The sequence below is a fragment of the Canis aureus genome, chromosome 34 (assembly GCF_053574225.1).
Source record: "Canis aureus isolate CA01 chromosome 34, VMU_Caureus_v.1.0, whole genome shotgun sequence".
NCBI classification, from domain to species: Eukaryota; Metazoa; Chordata; class Mammalia; order Carnivora; family Canidae; genus Canis; species Canis aureus.
Window position 1 is genome coordinate 8,778,662 of NC_135644.1, and position 23,410 is coordinate 8,802,071.

Here is a 23,410-nt window from a genome sequence, read left to right on the forward strand (position 1 = left end):
GAAGGGGGCGGGGCCGCCGCCGCCCCGAGGCTCCGCCCCCGCCCGGCCCCGCCGCCCGAGGGACGCACGCCGGGAGGAGAGGGAGGCGGCGGCGGCGGCGGCGCTGGGGCGCTCCTGTCGGGGACCGGCCGGCCCGGGGGGCGAGGACGTCGCTCCGCAGCGCTCTTCCGCCAAGCCGCCCCTCTCGCCATGTCCCAGAGCAGGCATCGCGCCGCGGCCCCGCCGCTGGAGCGCGAGGACAGCGGGACCTTCAGGTCAGCGCCCGGACCGCCGCGGCCGAGGCGGGCAGGGCCGGGAGCGGCGGGAGCGGCGGGGCCGGGCCGGGCGGGGCGGGCCGGGCGGGGCGGGGCGGGGGAGCGCCGTGCGGCGGCATTCTGGGTAAAGCCCCCTCCGCGGCTCTCGCCGTCTCGGCGGCGCGCGGGCCCCGGGCTGCAAGCCTGGCCCCGCCCCTCCCGGGCCGCGGGCTGCGCGCGGGGGGGGGGGGGGCGCGGCCGCCCCTCTCGGGGGGACCCGGTCCTGCGGGCGGGGTCCTGAGCGGCCGCGGCGCCGGGACCCCAGGGAGCCCCCCGGCAGCCCCCCCCCCCGGCAGCCCCCCCGGCGCGCGCCCACGTCCCCTCCGCGGAGCCCTCGCAGCCGGGCCGGGGCCCTGGGGCGCTTCGCCATCTCGGCGCCCCCCGCACCGGCGTCGGGGGCAGCCCCCGCTCGCCTGTTTGCTCCTGCTTCCCTCCCCGCTTCGGCATGCAAAGCACACCCTTTTCTGGTTTTTGCAGTTTGGGGAAGATGATTACAGCTAAGCCAGGGAAAACACCAATTCAGGTATTACACGAATACGGCATGAAGACCAAGAACATCCCGGTTTATGAATGTGAAAGATCGGATGTGCAAATACACGTACCCACTTTCACCTTCAGAGTAACCGTTGGGGACATAACCTGCACAGGTCTGTATGCACGGTTCGCCCCGTGGTCATGTGGGTGGGCCGGCAAGACTTGTGGTATTGCTTTTCAGTCCGGAAAAGTGCCCTTTTTTTTTTTTTTTTTCTTCCCACCCAGGGACAGCCGTGAGGAGCAGGCTCTTGAAACTGAGACCTCCCATCTCAGGTCATGGGGACTTTCCAACTTCATCTGATTCTCTCCCTAATTTTCTCTTCTCCAGATACCAAGAGAAGCTCAGAAACATGCCCTAGGATCCTCCTAGGGTTCTTCCAAGAATGAAGGAGAAGCAGGGAAGGTTCTTGGAGGAACCATAGCGGGATCAGTAGGTGCTGACAAGTTTCATAGATTTTAGAAGATGCTGGGAGACATAACCCCAAAATTTTCTGAGCCTCTATGCTTTTTGTATGGGCTCATCTGGCACTTGGGGCCCATCGTACCACACTTGATTTTATACCCAAACAAAATGAGAAAGATGGCTCAAATGTCATAATTCATAGCACCTTCTAGTTCCTGACTGTACTGGTTTTAAGATGTCATCTCCCTTTTTTACACATGAGGAAACAGGGTCAGAGAGATTATCAGTTAACATACCCAAAGTCACATAGCAATGAAGTTTCAGAGTTCAGACTCCCCATATTGTGGTCTGTGAGCTTGAACAAATGATAACTGAAGTTGGCTATTTGCACATGTAGGCATTTTATGCCTTATGTATCTATTTAATTGCAAACAGAAAATAATGAATAACTAAATTTAATTTGGAAGAATGCCAAGAAAACAATTCGACAAGAAGGCTAGAGTTGCACCATCTGGTAATCTAAAGGCAACATTTGTTTAGGTCCCTGAAAATCGGGAGTCCACTATGTTCTTTGAAATCTCTTTAAGGACATTTTGAGGCTTTTTCAATCTATATGAAGCAGGTGGATTGTAGGTGCTAGCTGGAAGTTTCCTCATAATGAACCATAGAATCATTGCATTACTCATTGAACAGGTCTATTTTTAAATATTCAGTGAAAATTTAAGAAAAGAAATATAGTCTTTTTTCCTTCAAGGTGTTTTAGACTAGGAATTAACAGCCCGTGGCAGCCACCTATTCTGCTTGGATCCCCTTCTCCCCTCACGCTGTCCTGTCTTCCTAGCAAGTTTATGTACCTCCACAGCTTCAAATGCCATCTAAAGGCTGCTAATCCTGAAATCTGTCTTCCACCCAGGCCCGGTTCTAGAACAGTCTGTCAACCTGTGCTTGCCGGGCATCTTCACTTGGATGATCAAAAGCCACCTCGGTCTCTCATTGTCCCAGACTGACTCCATCTCTCTTCCCTCAAGTCTGTTGCCCCTGCATTTCCTAGCTCCCTAAAGGTACCACCGTCACCCATTTGCCCACAGTAGAATGCTGGCTGTCATTTCGGTGACCCCTTCCTCTCCCTCTGCCCCTTGCCCACTCTCCCACCAAGTCTTACTTCTTAAGCAGCTTCCCTTGTCTTCCCCTTGCTGTTGTCTGGGCCATTGGTATCTCACACTGAAACCATAGCTGCCACCTTGCTGCTGCTCTCTCAGCTTCTAGGCTTGGGCTGGCCATTCCCCTTTCGATGCTGGCAGTCAAATCTGCTCATGTGTTTCTTGCTCTTTAAATGCATCCGGTGGTTTGCCCATCATCCTCTGCATAAATACAGGCGTCTTAATATGACTTGACAGGCTTGCCTCTCAAAATGTGATCAGCATTAATATCACCTGGGCACTTGATGCAACTGCTCTAGAATATCTGGCCCCATGCCAGACCTGTGGGATCAGAGTATGCATTTTAACAAAATTCCCAGGCAATTCCTATGCACATTAAAATTTGAGAAGCACAGGTTTAGAAGGCGGTTCTTTGACCTCTCTTCCTACCCTCCCAACCCTGTAGCCTTTTATCTCAGAGCTCGTATCCTTAAACTCCTACCTACCCAGCTGCTTGGGGCTCTTGGGGCTCTGTGTTGCCTTTAAGCCCTAACAGGTGCTGATTTTCTCTGCCTGGAATGTTCTTCCTAACCCGCCTTACTAGCTTTTACTAATCTTTTATGTCTTCCTTCAGTTATCTCTTCCCTCGTGAAACCTTTCCCAATCCTTACCAAGAGGAGGGGAGCGACCCCTTTTGTGTGCCTCCCCTACAGCCTGCACTTAGGCTTGTTGTAACACATGACTATATTTCAGATGGACCTTTCCAGACAAAATCCCGCACTAGGCTGTGTGCTCTTTAAGGGCAGGGATTCTGTTTCATACTCTCCTGTATCCCTAATACCTAGGTTAGTGGATAAAGGCGGATGATTTGTATGTCCTCTGACATTTGAGGGTGGGGGTCACAGTTGAAATTTATTCCGTATCCTCTTTCTATCCTCCACACCAGAGAAATGGACATCAGCACTCTGGTTCCACTTTTTTTTTTTTTTTAAAGATTTATTTATTTATTCATTCAGAGAGAGCGAGAGAGAGGCAGAGACACAGGCAGAGGGAGAAGCAGGCTCCATGCAGGAAGCCCGATGTGGGACTCGATCCCGGGTCTCCAGGATCACACCCTGGGCTGCAGGCGGCGCTAAACCGCTGCGCCACCAGGGCTACCCACTGGTTCCACTTTTGAAGGGTTCTCAACACCTAGCTTGAACTCAAAAGGAAAAAGATTGGAGTTACCATTTAACAGGTGTGATGGCTTACTGAAATTAGGCTTCAGTCTCAGTGGTTAGTCGGGCCTATCCCCTACCACCCTGTTAGCTACTTAGGTAAGGGATACAGATTGTATGGAAGACACGTAACAATCTCTCACGTTCCCCATATAAACCTTCTCCCACTGTAGCCAACGTGTAGCCATGAGTGCTTAGCCAAATAGGGGTTTAGTGCAGCATAGGATGAACTATTAGAATAAAACTGTGCAGTTTGCTGTCAGTGTTGGTGTAAGTGGCTCCCTTAAAGGAACTTCTTGCTACAGAGGAATTTCCTCTTCCTCTAGGAATAAGGAAGAGTAAAATACTAAGTTGCATTTTTTTTCAGAAAGTGTGACATGGTCTACTTTATTACCATTTTATATAATAAACGTATATAACGTAAGCAAGGATTTTTAATGTAGGTATGCATGGAGTTATACATAAAACTATGAATTTTATGTGGTGAATATTTTGTTACAGAACGTAGTATATATTTGTATTACCTTTGTGTGAGTGTGTGTGTATATATATATAAACTGTAGTGCTTTTGTTTTGTATTATGCAAACATCTATGCAAGCCTCACATTTTCACAGCATGTAAAGACATTTTTTCTTAACCTTAATTCAGGTGAAGGTACAAGTAAGAAGCTGGCGAAACATAGAGCTGCAGAGGCTGCCATAAACATTTTGAAAGCCAATGCAAGTATTTGGTGAGCTAAATTTCTTTGTATTCTGCAGCTCAAAAATATCATGGCTGAGGTAAGATTAAAAGTTTGAACGTGCTCACAAAAGCAACAAAGTGAACAGTTGCTAGTATCTAGCTCCAAAATTCTTGTTTCCTTGTGAAAAAACTGTCCTCCATTAAAGACTGCTTTATCCTTAAGAAATTCAGTCCAGCAATTAACTGTTAAATGAAAGCTCTCACAAACTAGGCATTTCCCCCGCCTCAGTGGGATGCACCAATAGAAAATCCCAGTTTTTCCGGCAAATATTCTACTGTGTGAAGATTGTAATAACTTCTACACCACAAAATAAGTTATGAAGTGGAAAAAGATAAATGGAAAATACCCTTTGGAAAATTCTAATTTGGAAGGAGACAGAGAGATTTCCTTTTGTTATAGAATGTACACCAACTACAAGAAGATGTTACGTGGAGTGTTAAAAATCCTGGTGGAATTTTTCCAAATTAAATTTGTTGTCACTTTAGGTGCTTTTGGAGAGTATTGGTCCTGGAGCAGCTCATGTATCCGGAGTGATGTCCTTTGCTTTCTAATGGACACACTCTGGATCATGCTGAGCGTTTAAATTCTTCTCTTTCCATGCACTCAGTTATTCTGGAGTACAGTCTGGTTTATCTGCTCATAGCTGACAGCAGAGCCCCATGGCAACTTAGGACAGGTTTTTCTCCAGCTTCAAAACTTTTCATCTGGCGTATGCTTAGGTTCTCCTGCATTGCTTCTTCCCTCTCTAAGCCCTTCCAAACCGTTTCAGTAGTTTAGAACGAAGCGTTGACAAGCTTTGGATCTCACAAAGTGATGCTTGATTCTTTGAGGTCATACATTAATAGTTGATTTATGCTGGCTTTGTAGACGCGCCAAATGGCATGGCAGGTAGTGGCTCCTCCCCTCGCTGGTGATGACCATGCTATTTCTGTGCAGCCCAAAGTTCAACCCAAAGTGTTGAGTAGATTTGTAGAAATGAGTGTACGGAGTGTCCTTTCTGCACACGGGCACTTCGCTTTGTCAGCAAAAAAGGCTAACAAACTTTACTATATATTTGTGCTTCTTGACAGATAAGATGGGAATTACTAAGCTGTAATCAGGCCTAAAGTGGCCTGATTTAATACAGAGACTTTCTCACTTCTCCATCACAATTATTTGGGTAGCTTCGGCGTGCAACATTGTAAGTGAATATTCATATCTCATCAGCCTATGTAAAGCTTGAAATTCTAGCAGGTGGAAAAGCAACCTGAAGAAGTGGCAATAACTGAACCTATTTTGTCATGGAAGAAATGACCCTTCTGTCGCCTAGGTTCAAGACCTTGAACATAGCTTTACTCAGGGTGAGACACTCATCGCCCAACTAATTAGTAATTTCAAACTAGTTCAAAGAGCTTGTTCTCTTTCTCCCTGATCATAATCCCCACATCCTGGAACCAGGCTCATGCAGGCCATCTATTTTATGCAGGATACATATAAATCTTAGGAGGATTTTTCCAGCATGGAACGGATGATAGGTCAAACAGATTTTTCTTCCATAATTGTCTGAGTGAAAAAACAACTTTGTGGCCTGTATCATTCACATTACCAGACTAAATTTCCTGACTAATTGTTAGTCTTCCCTTTTTGTGTAGTTGTAACAGTAGTATGCTTTATTTAAATACATTTTTATTGAGCACCTATTATATGCACAGTACTATAAAGCTTATGAAGGTAAGTAATAGGCTTTGCCGTCAAGGATTTTACAGTCTGAACACAGGACGGATGTGAGGGATGGACAAATTACTGTATTTGTAAGAGCATATAACTTAATGGTAAAATAATTTGCCTAGGAAAGGGTCAACCTAAATGTAAATAATGGTTCAGAGGAGTGGGAAATTATGTTCCAAGTAACAGGATAGGTTTCTTAGAGGAAGTGGCATTTGAGACACATCTTGGATAATGGACAGATCATATTTCCGTAGGAGAGGTGGGAGAGAAAGGCATTCCGTGGAGAAGAGCAAAGGCATAGAAGATTAGATAAGAAATGCATTCATTTATTTAATAGTTTGAAGAAAATTATTTTGTTTTATAACATTTTAAAAAAATGTTCAGCTTTGCAGTTCCTGACCCCTTAATGCCTGACCCTTCTAAGCAACCAAAGAACCAGCTTAATCCTATTGGTTCATTACAGGTAAGTCACATGGTTTTTCCTTCTGTAACATTTTGTCTATTGAAGAAAGATGTCATAAAGTAATAATATCACAAGGGCTGAAACAAGGAATAGATAGTTTAAAGATAAGATGTATAATATTCTGTTTTCCCAGTTATGATCATTGGATATTACAGCACTAACTTGAAATTATTCTCCTGTTTATTTATGTTTTGGATTTTCTTCCATATACAGTATCTGCCTTTGGTTTGTGGAATTCTCATTTGAGATCAGCAGGACCCCAGTGCACATGGGTAGAGTGTTTTATACTTTAAGAATATTTCTTGCCACGAAAAAAAAAAAAAAAAAAAAAGAATATTTCTTGCCACTCTTGTGACAAACTTCTTTCCACTTCTGTTAAGACAGAAGATTTTATTAAAAACCCAAATTGGCCCCCCTCAGTGCCGGCACTTGACGGGATGAGCACTGGGTGTTATTCTGTAAGTTGGCAAATTGAACACCAATAAAAAATAAATTTATTATAAAAAAATAAAAATAAAAATAAATAAAAACCCAAATTGGGTAACCTACCTCAAAAAAAGGGGAAGTCCTCTATTTGCTTATTCTACCAAAAAAAAAAAAAAAATCAGCTTTGAAGTTCTGCATGCAGAATATCTTTCTTGCAGATTATCTATGTGCTCTGTTGGACAACTCTCCTCCCTGTTACCCAGCCAGGCCTTTGGTCCCTTTCTTGCTGTCTTTTCTATAGTTTTCTTCCCCTGATCTTTCCTGATTGTCCAAGTCTGTATATTTGCTGCCTTTGCTCATCTGCTCGTGTTCTAGTGCAGTAGTTAGCCAGCTGAGGGCAGGAAGTCTGTAGCTAGGAGGGAGAGGCATTAGGAACTGATGACAGTGAGACCTGTCGATGTTCCCCAAAAGGGCGATAGTAGCTCGTCTTTCTCTTTGAGCTCTTTGATATTTGCTCGCTGTGGCTTAATGAAAGAACACCATTCCCATCCTAGCAGTAAACTGCTTCAGTTTCGGTATTGTGGGCTTGCAAGATACAAAATGCAGGAGTATTTGTGGGAAATACAGGGTCTTCTCCCATTTTTCTATTGCAGAATATCATTATTCTTTTCAAACATAGAAATAGAAATAGGATAGAAATCATGAAAGACTATCATTTATGTGATGAAGCTGTTGCATAGTAAAAATTACTACTGAAGCCTCATCTCCATTTTCTAGGAGTTGGCTATTCATCATGGCTGGAGACTTCCTGAATATACCCTTTCCCAAGAGGGAGGACCTGCTCATAAGAGAGAATATACCACAATTTGCAGGCTAGAGTCATTTATGGAAACTGGTAGTTACTCTTTTTACTCATACAACTCAAGGCGTTTGAAATATTTTCAGATGATGAATGACCCTAGAAATTTCTGTTATGGTTTCCTTTCAAATATTTCTGTGGGGAAAAATTTGATGCACTCTTATTCTACTATCTCTTTCTGCAGTAGAATTTAAGTATAAATATTTGGCTTAAAAATATATTTGGCTTAAGAATACTTACGCTTAATTTGATAGTTTTAAAAATCATGGAAAAGCTTGGTAACAACAAAGTAAATAATTGACTTTACATAGTCTGCATTGATGTGTTAGTGGCTTAAAAATTATTTTAGAAAAAAGCAATAGCAAATATCTTGGAAGTTTCAACAGCTGTTCTAGAAGATTGGAAGACTAGAAGATCACATTTGAAAACAAGATGATTAATAAGAGGCTAGATGGCAAAAAATAGTGTTAGATAAAAATAAAGTAGAAATTATCCTTTATAATGATAGCAACTTCCATGTTGTAAGGACTAGAAACTGAGAAAAAAGTCACTTAATAGAGTACTAGTGAGGGTTCCTATTGTAGCTTCTCTGGCGTGTTTCTAGCATTCTTAAAATGGCACCAAATGGAATTGGCTATCTGTTTCAGGTAATCAAGCAAGTAATCAGCAAGCCCCTTGAGAGGCAGTGCAGGTCAATATAGAAAGCACTGAACCCCAACTTCTATTTTTTTTAAGATTTTATTTATTTATTTGAGAGAGAAGAGTATGAATGGGGGGGGGCAGAAGGAGAGGGAGAAGCAGACCCCCCTCTGAGCAGGGAGCCTGATGCAGGGCTCCATCCCAGCATGCTGGGATCTTGACCTGAACTGAAGGCAGATGCTTAACCGACTGAGACACCCAGGCACCCCACCTAGCTTCCATTCTTGATGCAGCCCTTGGTTTGCAAAGGTAGGCAAATTACTTCATCTCTCTAGGCCTCAGTTTTTAAATCTGTAAAACAAAAAGCATGGAAGTAGATAATACTTTGTCTTTTAATTACAGATCTCCTATGCCTTCTTACTCATGTTAAAGAAGAATTCCACATAGTTGTCAGTTTATAGAAGATTTTAAGCAAGAAATAGACATCAAGAAGGAAAGAGCTGTGATTGATTCAAAAGTACCTTAATAGATTTGAATACTTAGAATTAAACCAAATATGATTCATTATAGCTAGGCATAAGGAAATATGCCTGTTAAAAAACAAAAAGTATAACTATTAAAGATAAACTGTCAAAAAAAAGTGCCTTCATAAATGTAAGAATTAATAGAATTAATAGTTGTATTGGGGCACCTGAGTGGCACAATAGGTTAAGCACCTGACTCTTGGTGTCAGCTCAGTTCGTGGTTTCAGGGTTGTGAGCCCTACATTGGGCTCTGCACTCAGCCTAGAGTCTCCTTGGGACTCTCTCTCTCTCTGCCCTTCTCCCCCCCACACTCATGTATGTATTCTGTCTAAAATACATAAATATTTTATAAAATCATTGTTTGAAGCACAATAAGCAAAGATGAGCATATAAAGATCATGAAGTTATTCTCTGAGCAGAAATAATACCTTATATATCTGATTACTCTCTGTGGATACTAATTACTTTTCTAAACCTACCATTTCTTTTTCTTTTTTTTTTAATTTAGGAAAGGGGGCATCAAAAAAACAGGCCAAGAGGAACGCTGCTGAGAAATTTCTTGCCAAATTCAGTAATATTTCTCCAGAGAACCACATTTCTTTAGTGAGTAATGATCAAAACACCTATGATGTCAATATGATTAAGCATCTCATGCTGTAGGAAACGTCCCTGGATTCCTTGTTGTACAGACACTGTAGAGTTGCAATTTTTAAAATGTCCCTTCACTGTCCAGATGTACATGACCTAATTTTAGCTGTCACAAGGGTGACCAGGTAAGAGGGCTTGGGAGACACAGTCAAATTCAGAATCACATCATGTGATCTAAAGATGACAGGCCAGTAGTGCCATTTTTGCCTTCAAATTGACAATGCCTTCATTCATTTATCCACTCATTAAACATTTAGTGAGCTCATACTGTCTGCCAAACTTTGTGCCAGGTTCTGTGCACACTGAATAAGACAGTGTCTGCCATGAGGGAGTCTGTAGCCTCCTGAAAGAGAAAAGAACCCAATAGGCTGGTCCTAACAGAGAGGGCTTGGGAACATAGAAGAAGGTCCAACCAAGACTGGCAGTTTAAGGAAGACTTCTTGGAGGGGGCAATATCTAAGCCAAGACCTGCAGGATGAGAGCAGAGGACAAGAATTTCAAAGAAAAAAGAGCACCTACAAAGACCAGGAGTAAAATAGTATATGCCATCTGGGAACCCGAAATAGTTTGGTGTGGCTAGAGCATACGGTTGGAGAAGGGTTTCTCAAATAATGAGGCCAGAAGGACAAAGGGATTCAATCTGGAAAGGACTTCTGTAGTCAAGAGATTGAACTTTATCCTGAGGGTAGAGCAGAGTCCTTTGGTTGTTAATACAAACAAAGAAGGATTTTAGTCAACGAAGGACAGGATTAGAAGGGAATCATTGGCTGCACTGTAGTGAGTAAATGAGTCTTAGAGTCAGACACCTGTAGAATGTTGTTACAGAAGATGGATGAGAAATGATGGTGGCCTGTACTAAGCTAATATGGGAAACACAGAAGATGAGTGGGATTGAGGGAAAAAAGATAAGGAGTTAAATGTAGGATATATTGGATCTGATATAGAATATGTTAACTAAAGGTACTGAGTAGGCAGCTAGGCAAACATCACTTATGAGACTGAGCTACACTTGACATTATTATTTGAGATTATGATATTCATAGTTAGGTATGTCTCATGGTATGTTATCTGAGCATTTACTAGGTGGTGAATGAAAAATGACTATAGCAGTGACCTAGTTTATTTTAATGAGCCTTTTAATAAGGGCTCATTCTGTAGGAAAAAAAAATCAAAGACTGTACACAAAGTAATACAATTTTGGTTTTACCTTAATAGAAAAAGATAAAACAGTGCATTCACTTCTTACAAAATTGGATCAGAGATGACACCAAAATCACAAAGCACAGATAGATTTATAAGTGGTTTTATAGGTGAATTCCTTTAAATCTTCAAGGGAGAGATAATTTCCAATGCTATTTAAACTCTTCCAGGCAGTATCAAACATAGGGGAAGCTTCTAAATTTATTTTTCAAAACCAATATAACACTAACCCTAAAACCAAACAATAGCAAATCCCAATGGAAAAAATTATGGATTAATCTCCCTTATAGTGAAACACCTTAATAAAATATCCAGTAGAACAGTAAAAGAATAGTATGGCACAGACAAATTGGGCTTATTTGAATAACAAATTGGGAATACAAGGATAGGTTCTGTAAATCTGTAACCATAATTAATCACATTAATGGGTGAAAGGAGAAAATAGCCAATGGATACCAAAAAGATATTTGGCAATCATTGGTAAACACTTTTAAAATAACTGTTGTTTTGAGAAACAGAACAGGTGAACATAGGGGAAGGGAAGGAAAAGTAAAATCAGATGAAAATAGGGAAGCAAGCCGTAAGAGATGCTTAATTCTAGGAAGCTGTGGGTTGCTGGAGGGGAGATAGGTGAAGGGATGGGGTAACTGGGTGACGGGCATTAAGGAGATGAGCGCTGGGTGTTATATGCAATTGATGAATCATTCAATTCTGTCCCTAAAACTGATAATACAGTATATGTTAACTAAATTGAGTTTCAGTAAAGAATTAAAAAAATAAAATATCCTTATTGTGACTCAAGACCTACACTGCAAAAAAGATCAGAATCATAGTTACATGTTTACATATTACATCCCTTCCCATTAATTTCAGGGAAAAGACAAGGATATCCACTGATGCCATTTTTAAAATCTTGTTTTAGAAGTACCAATTAATATAATTAGGAAAAAAACAATAACAGGTTGAAAATTTAAACAGAAGAGATATAAATGATCATTAACTACAAATAACTAAGATTGTATCCCTGTAAAGCCCTGTAAAAGAAAAACTACTAGAAGAGAATTCATCAAGGTAACTGATCATAAAATTAATATATAAAATCAATAGCTTTTCATATTTAGAATTATGAAGGTAACCACTAGAAAAATTGAAGAAAGTTAAAAATTGCTTTCTGGAAAGAGGACTGAAGGTAGGGATGGAATGAGGCTCAGGATTGTTGTTTTATATTCTGTCCTCTGACTTTTTGTGGTATGTGTTGTATTAACAAAATTTATGAAGCTTGGTAACATTGATCATTTCATAGCAAAATAGAAATCTGCTCTAAAAAAGTATACTAGAAAAAAATCAATTTTTCTGTTTACAAATATTAAGAGGTGGAATGAAAAAGACTTCATTTTCAATAATAGAAAAGAGATAATATGTTGGGGAATAAACTTAAAATGTGCAAGACCCATGTGAAAAAAACTTTAAAACTCTACTGAGGGATTTAACAGAAATTGAATAAATGTAAAGCTATCTATTTTCAATAGGAAGACTCAATATTGTGAAATATAAAAAGGTAATGTAGTTTCACTCAAAATCTACCAGAATTCATTTTGGATCCTCAATACAGCTTTACTAAGTTTATCCAGAAAAATAAATTCTCAAGAAGAGCCAAGAAAACTGAAAAGAGGGCAGGAGGCAGGATTATAGCTACCAGAGAATGAAACATACTATAAATCGACAGTATTAACACATGTACTGGTACAGGTATAGACAGAGGATCAGTATAGACAATAATCCACATAGGAGCATAGTATATAACAATAGTGAGACTTCAAAGGGCAAAAGGATGGATTATTCAGTAAATGATGTAGAAACAACTTACAGCCACATTTCTGGGGGAGTGAAATGTGTGACGTATTTAGATTACTCCCTTATTCCTTATATCAAAATAAATTTCAGGGACGCCTGGGTAGCTCAGTGGTTGAGCATCTGCCTTAGGTTCAGGGCATGATCCGGAGTTCCAGGATCAAGTCCCACATCAGGCTCTCTGCGAGGAGCCTGCTTCTCCCTTTGCCTATGTCTCTGCATTTTCTCTGTGTCTCTGATGAATAAATTAATAAAATCTTTAAAAAAATTAAAAAGCAAAATAAGTTTCAGATAGGGTCACAAATTTGAACATAAGAATTGAAACCAAATATGAGAAACCATGGAAGAGCTTTCCTTTTTAAACAGGGAAAATCTTTTTGGCATAGTTTAAAACCTAGAAGATGTAAACTAATAAAAGACAGTTAAATTTGACTATATAAAACCTATTACACAGTAAAAAAAAGAAAAATCTATAAATAAGACAAAGAATAAAAACAAAGAAGGTCTGCAAATGGACTATTTTTTAACAGTCTGTAACAGATACTGTTCACAGTATCACATAAAACGTTCTTACACACCAATAAACAGCCTTGTAGAAGTGGTACAGAGGGTTAAAAAAAATGATCAGCTTCATTCATGGAAATGAGACTAGTTTCACCTTTTAGACTGATGAAACCTACAAAGCTTGATAGTACCTGCTGTTGGTGAGAATATCAGAAAACAAGCACCCTCTAAGACTGTTGATGGTTGTTTAAATTGGTTTAAAAATCAGTCTGGAAGTATTTATCAAAATTAAAAGTATACATGTTATTTGACTCAGTTCATCCAGAAATTATTCTACAAATAAAGTCATCTGAGTGCAAGAGTTTTTTGTAACATTATTAGTAAAAGCAAGAAATCAGAAATAACCCAAAAGCCATAAATGAAAACTGGTAAGATAAATATAGTGCCTATATGTGCATTGATGCGAGAAAAAGAAGCAAGATCTAGAAGAGTAAGCTATCATTTTTGTTTAAGAAGATTATGGTGGCGCCTGGCTGACTCCATCAGTAGAGAGTGTGACTTGATCTCAGAGTTCTGAGTTCAAGCCCCAGGTTTCTGTGTGGAGCTAAAAGAAAGAGGGCGGGTAGGAAGAAAGAAGGAAGGAAGGAAAAGTAAAAAAATAAAAAGATTATGTGTGTGTGCTTGAATTTAGACTTATAGAAGGATATTGAAGAAATGTTTTAATGGTATTTTTGGGGGGTAAAACAAGTCTTCTGGGAAGGAGTGGTAAGGAAAAGAGACTATTCATTATATATTTGTTCTTATTGCAGTTACTCTATCAATGCATTACAGTTTTTAAAAACCAAAAATTTTTAAAGTTCCAACCAAGGAATACAAAATTCTATTTAGCAAATTTTGCAGGTTATTAATTCTATATACCGGCCATCCTTGTGATCTTTTTTGAAAATCCCTTAACCGCTGCCAGGCTCATTAATAAATAAAACTACGAATGGGTTGCTCTACTTCAGAGGACAGGAGTGGGGTTTGTTTGTTTTTGTGGGGTTTTGGCATAACATATGAAGGCAATTTGAGAAAAATAATGTGGAAATGTAAAGTATTCTAAGAACAGAGGTGGGAAGGGAAGGATATAAGGGAGAATAAAGAAAAGAGGAAAAGGAGAAAGAAAATGAAAACAGTAAGCTCAATTGGGTTGTGGGCAAAGTCTGATGAGAACTTTATGACCTCCCACCATTCATTTGAATGACTTGTTCTTCTCAAGCCTAACTTGTACGTTGCACCTTTTCTGCAGTTTGTTTCTGCTTCACAGCTGTCAGAGTGATTGGTTGATATTGGCGCAGTGGTTTAGCGCCTGCCTTTGGCCCAGGGCGTGATCCTGGAGACCCGGGATCGAATCCCACATCCGGCTCCCGGTGCATAGAGCCTGCTTCTCCCTCTGCCTATGTCTCTGCCTCTCTCTCTGTGTGACTATCATAAATAAATAAAAATTTAAAAAAAAATCATAAAGACAAAATCGTTTTGTATTTTAATTTGTAAATTACTCCATTAGGCAGATTCAGTTATTTGCAGGTCGGTTTCTACTGCTCTTAAATATCTTCTACATCTTACTGTGGCCATCAGAAAATTTGGCTGAGAGACCTTTGTCCCATTCAAAAGTATTTTTAAATAGTTCCGGTGTATTATCACATGTGCTTCTTTATTCTCTGACGTCGTGATGTTTGTTAAATGTGTGCTTATTAGTGTTATCTCATTTAAAATGGGAAAGTTAACCAAATGGTATCCGTTTTAACATGCTCTTTAGGGGCACCTGGGTGGCTCAGTTGGTTAAGCCTTCAGCTCAGGTCATGATCCCAAGGTCCTGGGATGGAGCCCTGCATCGCGCTCCCTTTTCAGTGGGGAGCCTGCTTCTCCCTTTCCCTGCTTCTGCTCTCTTGCTCTCTGTCAAATAAATAAAATCTTTTTAAAAAATAACCATGCTTTATGGAGTATTAAATGTGAGTGCCTAATAAATACTTTGAATTATAGCATTAGAACTCAATCTGAGTTAAGAGTCTTAATCTTTATCTCTGTTTTTCAGACAAATGTAGTAGGACATTCTTTAGGATGTACTTGGCATTCCTTGCGGAATTCTCCTGGTGAAAAGATCAACTTACTGAAAAGGAGCCTCCTCAGTATTCCAAATACAGATTACATCCAGCTGCTTAGTGAAATCGCCAAGGAACAAGGTTTTAATATAACATATTTGGATATAGGTATGATTTTTTTTCCTCTGACTTACCTCAAAACTAGTTTCTTTTTAAAATGTATTTCAGAAACAAAGCCTGTATTACAGTTGATTTAGTTGACCAGGGATACTGAAATGGCATGTGTGTATATATATGTCATATATGTATATGTATGATGTATATAAATAATACACCTCAGACATATATGTATATATAATGTCTATATAGAATATTTATATATTTATATAAAATTAGCAGAGTGGTAATATTTAGCACTGATATATCCCATTCTTATAGATAATAATAGCTGACATCTATGCAGTTATAATAATAAAAACAGTAGCTAATATTTATAGTTTTTACTATAGGCCCTGTTTTAAGGATATTACATATTTCAACTTACTGAATTCTCAAACTAAGCCTGTGAAGTAGGTCTGTTATCCTTACATGTAAGGAAAGAAAGTAAAGCACAGAGAGGTTTAGAAACAGAGTCAGGTAGAGTCAGGTCGGGGGAAGAGTCCCTGCAGATACAGTGTCTATTAGACTAGCCCTGATGGAGAGCTTGACAAATAAAAAGGCACCCACATTTCTAGAACAAGCACTAAGTTTGTGGGAGTCAGACCCCTTCTCTCCACTTTGTCACCGTTGGCCAATTCAAGGATGTCAGTGGGGACAAGTACTTATAGCTTTATTCCGTCCCAGCTATCCTCTTCTATATTTCCTCTAACCCTTAATCATGTAGATAGACCAATGTGGCTAGATTAGAAAGCAAGTCACTTTGGATTTTAATTTGCTTTATAAAGCTGGTGTGTGTGTGTGTGTGTGTGTGTGTGTGTGTGCATGGTTGGTGCCTTGATTTAACATCAGTGTAATTTGTGAAGAATTTGATATCCCTTGCTCCATCCTCAGTGGGCTGTGGGGACCCAGCTTGAAGGAGCTGCCAGCATTGGCCTTTAGGTGCTTAGAGAACTTCTGATTTTCTCTGCTGCTTTAGGATTGAATGATGGGTCAGGTGCAATGTCTTAACCTACTGAGAATGATGCAGAATGTGGGAATTTAGCACAGACACATGGTCACAGGAGGTGGCTGATGGGAGACCATTCATTCAATAAATATTAAGTATCTATACTTTGTTGGGTGTTTAAAATGCACAGATGAATAAGCCATGTCATGAATAGGGCTGTGGATGGTTGAATCTAGGAAAAGAAGGGAACTTGAGATGGCTTTTGAGATTATGGAATTAATGACACCTTTGAAATGCATCTCACCAATTTTAAGAACTAAGTAGTTCTTGTAAATATAGAACAGCAGTCTAAAAACCACAATCAGCCAGTTTGGCTAAATTCTATGCAATTACCTTCAAAAGAACCCAGACATTCTCCAGAAAAGAAATACAAATGGCCAACAAGCACATAAATAGACGCTCAGTATTATTAGTCATCAGGGAAATGCAGATCAAAACCACAGTGAGGTACCAGCTCATACCCACTGGGATGACTATGATGAAGAAAATAGAAGATAACAAGTCTTGGCAAAGACGTAGAGAAATTGTAGCCTCTCTATACTGCTGGTGAGAATGCAAAATGGCTCAGCTACTGTGGAAAACAGGAGTTTTATAGCTCTTCAGATGAGTTACCACATGACCTAGCAACTGTACTGCTAGGTATGTACCCAAAAGAACTGTGAACTGCTATTCAAACAAGTCCTGTACGTACATAGTCACAGTAGTACTATTCACAATAGGCAAGACGTGGAAACAGGCCAAATGTGCATCAGCAGATGGATGAATAAGTCAGTTGTGGTATATGTGTGCAATTTAAATATTTAGCTGTGAAAAGAAGTGAAGTTCTGATAATGCTACAACATGGATTTACCTCAAAAACATACTAGGTGAAAAGACACAAAAAGGGCATATCGTATGATACCATTTATTTTTTTAATATTTTAATATTTTATTTAAATTCAGTTTGCCAACATAGAGTATAACACCCAGTGCTCATCCCATCAAGTGCCTTCCTCAGTGCTCTATGATACCGTTTAAATGAAATAACCAAAATAGTTTAATCCGTAGATTGATGGTTGCCAGAGGCTTTGGAGAAGAGGAGATAGGGATCAACTTCTTGACTTGTATGGTGTTTCTTCTTGGGAAAATGAAAGGATGAGAATGTTTTGTAACTAGGTAGAGGTGGCGGTTGCACAACATTGTGACTGTACTAAATGCTACATGGTATAACATGGTTAATATTATGTCATGTGAACTTTGACTCAATTTAAAAGAGAAAAAAAAAAGAGCCTCAAGGCTAGAACTAGAAAGCCTCTTCACACATTAAAACACTTGCACTGTATCTGGATGTTTCCTATTACATTGACTCTAGCTGAAATAACATTGAATCGTGATCACTTTTAACAAATTGTAACTCACCTGTTTCTACCTCTTTCCCCTGTGTCCTCTAACCATCTTAAGTGACAGTGGTTCATCAGTTGATGAGAAGAACATTTGTTTCCTGGGTTTAGGTATTGCTTTTGAAACACCCTAACCCGTACACCGTATGCATAGATGTAGAATGAAAGAACATGAAGGCAGAGAGGTCTTGCCCCTGAGCCATGTATTTCCTGGTTCAGAGGTCTCCTGAAAAACAAACAAACAAAAAACCCCTGGGCTTTGTTGTGAAAAACACAATCTCTCTGGTTCTCTAGCAAATGGTCTTTTCCTCTCCAGCAAAGTTGGTTGTGGTTCAGTTTGCAAACACCGCTCAACTGGCCACATTAGAATCACCGTGGGAGCTTTAAGAAGAAAATGCAAGAATCTGGCTATTCCCAGATTGTGGGAGTTGGGTTTCTAATTGAGCAAGCTGGAGTGAGGCCGAGGCACCTGCATTTCTCTTAAATTCCCTCAAATGATTAGGGAGCAGGGCTGGGTTTGAGAACTACTATAGTTGAGCAGTTTGGGTTTTTGTTTGTAGAATGATAAAGGTGATGAGGAAGTGGAGTAGTAGACCTGAGATTTATAGAGGAAGACTGCAGTAAAGACTTGTTTTCGTGAAGGATCCGCTTTCTACACACTTGGCATTAACTCTCATGTTTGAATATATCATTACAGAAGAGCTGAGCGCCAATGGACAGTATCAGTGTCTCGCTGAACTCTCCACCAGCCCCATCACCGTCTGCCATGGCTCCGGGATCTCCTGTGGCAATGCACAGAGTGATGCCGCTCACAACGCCCTGCAGTATTTGAAGATAATAGCAGAAAGAAAGTGAGCCTGAAGCAACTCCGAAAGCCCTTGGTAGCACATAAGAAGTTCCCCTTTCACCTCTTCCCAAGTAAAATGTTTACTGTTCGAGTTTGTGTGTTGTTTCTAAATCTCTTCCTAGATTCCATCAACACTCCAGATTTAAGGATCTCCTAATAGTTACTAAGCTCTTTTTAATGGCTTCAACTTTGTACTGGTATATTGTATTTATAAACTTTGTACCATAGGCAGAGTGTAGCCCCCATGTTACAATGCCGTGTACACAGAGGGAAGAAATTGCATGTATGTTGAGGAGGAGGAGGAAGATGGCGAAGAAACAGAACTACTGCTAACAACAGTTGTTCTTACTGGTGCTTAACCTCTTCTTTGCGCAAATCTTTGTAAAGGGAATTCGAAGGGAGCCCTTTAGAATTAGAGTTTTGAGGAACGCACGAACAGGCGTTCATTGAATGTGATTGTTGAATTTCAGGGAACATGATTAGTCTGCTGTGCTTTTGAATCCATGTAATAAAGAGCTGCTGTTGTAACGGGTTCTGCTCGTTTAATTGAAGTGTTACTGACCTGACTCGCCCCTTCTTTTTAGCCATTCTGGGAGTGACATGATGTGATACGGGTGCTCTGTGACTTCCCTATCTCTAGTGTACTTCTGAAAGTCAGAGTTGGGGAAAAAAAAAAAAAAAAAACCACGGCCTACGCAAAAATCTACCAATACATGGGATGAATCACTTCCATATTTTCTCTAAGCAAATGCAGTGTTGTCTTTTTCTTTTTCTTTCATCGCTCCTAAATGAGTTAGCAGTTGAAAAAGCATTAGAAAAATTACAAAAACAGGGTAGCCTGGGTGGCTCAGTGGTTTAGCTCCGCCTTCAGTCCAGGGTGTGATCCTGGAGACCCAGGATCGAGTCCCACATCAGGCTTCCTGCATGGAGCCTGTTTCTCCGCCTGTGTTTCTGTCTCTCTCTCTCTCTCATGAATAAATAAAATATTTTTTAAAAAATTACAAAAACAAAACTTCCAGGGCATTCAGTTCAGCTACAGGAATGTTTCAAGCAAAGCAATGAGTGAGTGAAAGGAGAGCAGCCTCATGAGCAAATTTTAGGTTTGCCTTTTATGTTGCCATATTTCATCTTGTAACGCTTCCAGACCTCTATCTGCCAGTGTCCGGGGACACTACTTTGTAGATTAGATGGAAGTTTCAGGCCTGTTTTCAGAACTCGGGGAAAGCTTCAGAGAGCAAGAGAGCTCTGAATAGTAAAGGTAGGTCTTGACAATCTCAAGTGTTAATCCAGCAGGAAGTATGTGACAGGTATTTTTCTGCCTGGAAAAAAGAATCCTACCTGAGTGGAATCCTTTGAGAAGCATAACATGATAAAACCAATGCACTGTAACTTACTTAACACTCTAAAGAGTGCTTAGTTTCACATTATCAGCTACCTATGTCAATTAAGTCATGAAATTTTAGGTACTATTTTTGATGTGGTTAAGGACTACACAGACTGGAAACAAAGATAGGCATGAACAGGAGCTTGTGGGTCACTGAGATTGGACTAGAGTTTTATGACCGCTCTGGAATGTAGGAAGGGCACAGTGAGCTAGAGATGAACGTCTTCTGCAGCCCAATGCTGACTTTGGAGAGAGTACATTGAGGAAAGAGTTCATAAAGCATTAGAAGAAGGAGAGAGCCAAGTGGGGGAAAGGAGACTATAATTCAGTTCTAAACAGTACTGATGCAATGGGATCTGAGTATAAGGCGCCCAGAAGTCCTACTTTCCAGCTGCCTAGGTTTTCCCTGCTTCTGGCTCTGGAGGAAACATACATTTTTAAAGATACTGTTCAAATATCACCTCTGTTGGAACTTTCTAGGGCATTGGCTGCACCATCAGGTGATCCTTGATAGCACTTTGGTTACCCCGTTGGTAAGACTCTTAGCCCATTGAGTCGGTCTTAACCTGCTCACCCCATTAGGTCAATTTTCGAAATAGGGGCAGTCCCAGTGGTGCAGCGGTTTAGTGCCTCCTGCAGCCCAGGTGTGATCCTGGGGACCCGGGATCAAGTCCCACATCAGGCTCCTTGCATGGAGCCTGCTTCTCCCTCTGCCTCTCTCTCTCTCTCTCTGTATGTGTGTGTGTGTGTGTGTGTGTCTCATGAATAAATAAATAAAATCTTTTTAAAAAATTTTTGAAATAGGCTTTGAACGGGCAACCCTGCCACAACCATCCTTGTGGCATCAGTTCTAACCTGTGATAGGCACCAAGCGATGAAAACATGATAACGATCGCAATAGCCCAATATGATGATAATACGAATTCAATAAATTATGAACAGTAATGTGCCCGGCACTACACCAGGCCTCTGAGATTCAGTGTTGACCCACGTTATGTAAAAAGGACCTACTGCCCTGCTCTCCGGGAGTGCTGTGAGCTGCCACACAGGTTCCCATCTAGTACTGGGCTTGTTTCCCGGCTCTGGGAGGGCTGCTGGCAAACCTTCCCGGTGTCACACTCCCTTTCCAGCAGCCTGCATTCAAGAATGGTCCCCTCGCCCCTTTGGGGATGATCTAAAAGGTTGTCCAGCTTCAGAGACCCATCCCACAGGGTCAGCTGAGGCCTTCCTGAGATTACATCCTAACCCATGTTCTTCCCCTGCCCAGTGGAGTTCCTCTCCTTTCACATGTGACAATCCCAAGAGTACTCCCCCAATAAACTCTCCATCCCAGAGTCTGCTTTCCAGGGAACCCAACCTGTGATGTTTGTACCAGAAGTGATACAGGAAAGCAGATATTAGAGCCGGATTTTGGAGCTGGATCTTCTGCCACTTGGCTTACAGGGTGAGACAACCACCCCACTCCCCCGGACACAGATATCCCCTTGCACACATGACAGTGCAGTTAACAACAGCATCACCAGCAGTGAACTGGGACAAGATGCCAGCGGACCAGAAAGCACTGGTGGGCACAATGTATCAGATAGTTGGGAAATACGAAGTGAAACAGTAACTGAGGACAGTAGCATTGATTGTTCCTGCTAAGCTCCACTGAAGTCTTGGAAAAAGATAACAGAAGAAAGTGATTAATTGGCATTTAAAAACTAAGTGTAAGGCCCGCGAGGTAGCATGTATGAGGCTCCCCTCCGAAGCCAGGGAGCAGAGAAAGCTGGGGACCAAGCTCAGGCCTGCTATTCACAGCAGAACTCCAAAGAAGTTAAAATTCGACGTGAGCAGCTCTACGGTGCCCAAAGGAAAGAGTTCCCATGGGATGGGACTGTCTGGTTCAATGCACTGGAAAACCTTGAATCCTCAGTTCTCCTCAGTTCTCCTGAACCTTCTAAGGCTACAAAAGTGCCTTCTTCCCTAATAAGGGCTAATATGTCGCTTCTTTGAAAGTAAACAGCTCTCTCCCCCGGGACAACGAATGCACGCCTTAGGATGTGCCTCCACCTTCTCTCTTGACAACTAAGCCAATAAAAAGGATTCAGTCAACCCAACCAGAGACATGTAGACCTGGTAAGGGAGGAAAAAAGTAATATACCCCCCAAAAGAGCTGTAGGACGTCGCCAACACGTACCAGCGGGGGCCAGGGGAGGGGGTGAGGGTAGGGACGACGGGGTGGCAGGCCCGAGTGGTGGTAATATCTAAACATCAGGTAAGATTGCTAAAGTTGGTGGTAAAGTCAAAATATCAGGTTGGAGAAGGGAGACCCTTAACTATTTGGATTTAATCTTCTGGCAAGAATCAGGGTGGTGGTGCAAGCCTGCACTTAGGTTGGCTTCTAGAAGAAACAGCCCACACGAGGCGACGCGGAAATGCCAGAACCGGGGGGAGTGAGTACACTGTAGGGCTGGGAACCCCCCCATGGCTGCACCCCACTGGGGAGCCCGGAGATACTCCACCCCCCCAAGCAAGAGGGGCCCCAGGAAGTGGTAGGTCAGGAACGAGGAGGAGAGACTCATCAGAGACTTGGGCCCCCCGAGAGCAACAGACATGATGGAAGCCCACGTAGTGGAGGGCGCACAGCAGTAGCCAGAGGCCCGCCCGGCCCGCCAGCCTGAAGAGACGGAGACGAGACAGAACGTGGTGACAGGACGTGGTGACACGCGCTCAGTGAGCAAGGGACTGCTCAGTCGGTACAATCAAGGCAAATCAGGATGACCGGGCAGGAGGCCGAAGGCACTCACCCCAAGAAAAAATTCTTTTTTTTTTTTTTTTTTTGCTTTACATAATATTTAGTCAGAAATGAGAAGGAGGAGGGGCAAGACGGCGGAAGAGCAGGGTCTCCAAATCACCTGTCTCCACCAAACTACCTAGAAAACCTTCAAATTATCCTGAAAATCTATGAATTCGGCCTGAGAATTAAAGAGAGACCAGCTGGAATGCAACAGTGAGAGGAGTTCGCGCATCTATCAAGGTAGGAAGACGGGGAAAAAGAAATAAAGGAACAAAGGCCTCCAAGGGGGAGGGGCCCGCGAGGAGCCGGGCTGAGGCCGGGGCGAGGGTCCCCAGGACAGGAGAGCCCCGTCCCGGAGGAGCAGGAGCTGCACCGACCTTCCCGGGCGGAAAGGGGCTCGCAGGGAGGTGGAGCAGGACCCGGGAGGGCGGGGATGCCCTCGGGCTCCCGGGGACAGTAACAGAGCAACTGCGCCCCGGGAGATGCGCCGAGCTCCCTAAGGGCTGCAGCGCGCACGGCGGGACCCGGAGCAGCTCGGAGGGGCTCGGGCGGCTCCGCGGAGGGGGCTGCGGGGCGGGAGCGCAAATCCACCAGCGCAGGCCCAGGAGCACAGGGCGCCGGGACA

The 23,410-nt window shown here is 42.0% G+C and overlaps 1 protein-coding gene across 4 annotated transcripts; it reads left to right on the forward strand.

Moving 5' to 3' along the window:
* The first annotated feature begins 49 nt into the window (after positions 1 to 49).
* Positions 50 to 19,154, forward strand: PRKRA (protein activator of interferon induced protein kinase EIF2AK2). Of its 4 annotated transcripts, none has more exons than XM_077883481.1 (8): positions 50 to 254; positions 771 to 940; positions 4,236 to 4,317; positions 6,421 to 6,499; positions 7,703 to 7,820; positions 9,456 to 9,550; positions 15,225 to 15,399; positions 18,473 to 19,154. In XM_077883481.1, the coding sequence occupies exons 1-8, from the start codon at positions 190 to 192 to the stop codon at positions 18,628 to 18,630; spliced, it is 942 nt and encodes a 313-aa protein (XP_077739607.1). In that variant the 5' UTR covers positions 50 to 189; the 3' UTR covers positions 18,631 to 19,154. The 4 variants fall into 4 exon arrangements, with proteins under 4 accessions (XP_077739607.1, XP_077739609.1, XP_077739608.1 ...); XM_077883483.1 differs by lacking the exon at positions 50 to 254 and adding an exon at positions 5,400 to 5,509 and having other exon boundaries at positions 891 to 940; XM_077883482.1 differs by lacking the exons at positions 50 to 254; positions 771 to 940; positions 4,236 to 4,317 and adding an exon at positions 4,348 to 4,366.
* The last annotated feature ends 4,256 nt before the right edge of the window (positions 19,155 to 23,410 follow it).

Coding starts and splice junctions, on each gene's coding strand:
- PRKRA (XM_077883481.1), top strand. CDS start 190: ATGTCCCAGAGCAGGCATCGCGCCGCGGCCCCGCCGCTGGAGCGCGAG. Junction 4,318..6,420: donor AAAGCCAATGCAAGTATTTG/GTGAGCTAAATT, acceptor AAAAATGTTCAG/CTTTGCAGTTCCTGACCCCT. Junction 6,500..7,702: donor ATCCTATTGGTTCATTACAG/GTAAGTCACATG, acceptor TCCATTTTCTAG/GAGTTGGCTATTCATCATGG.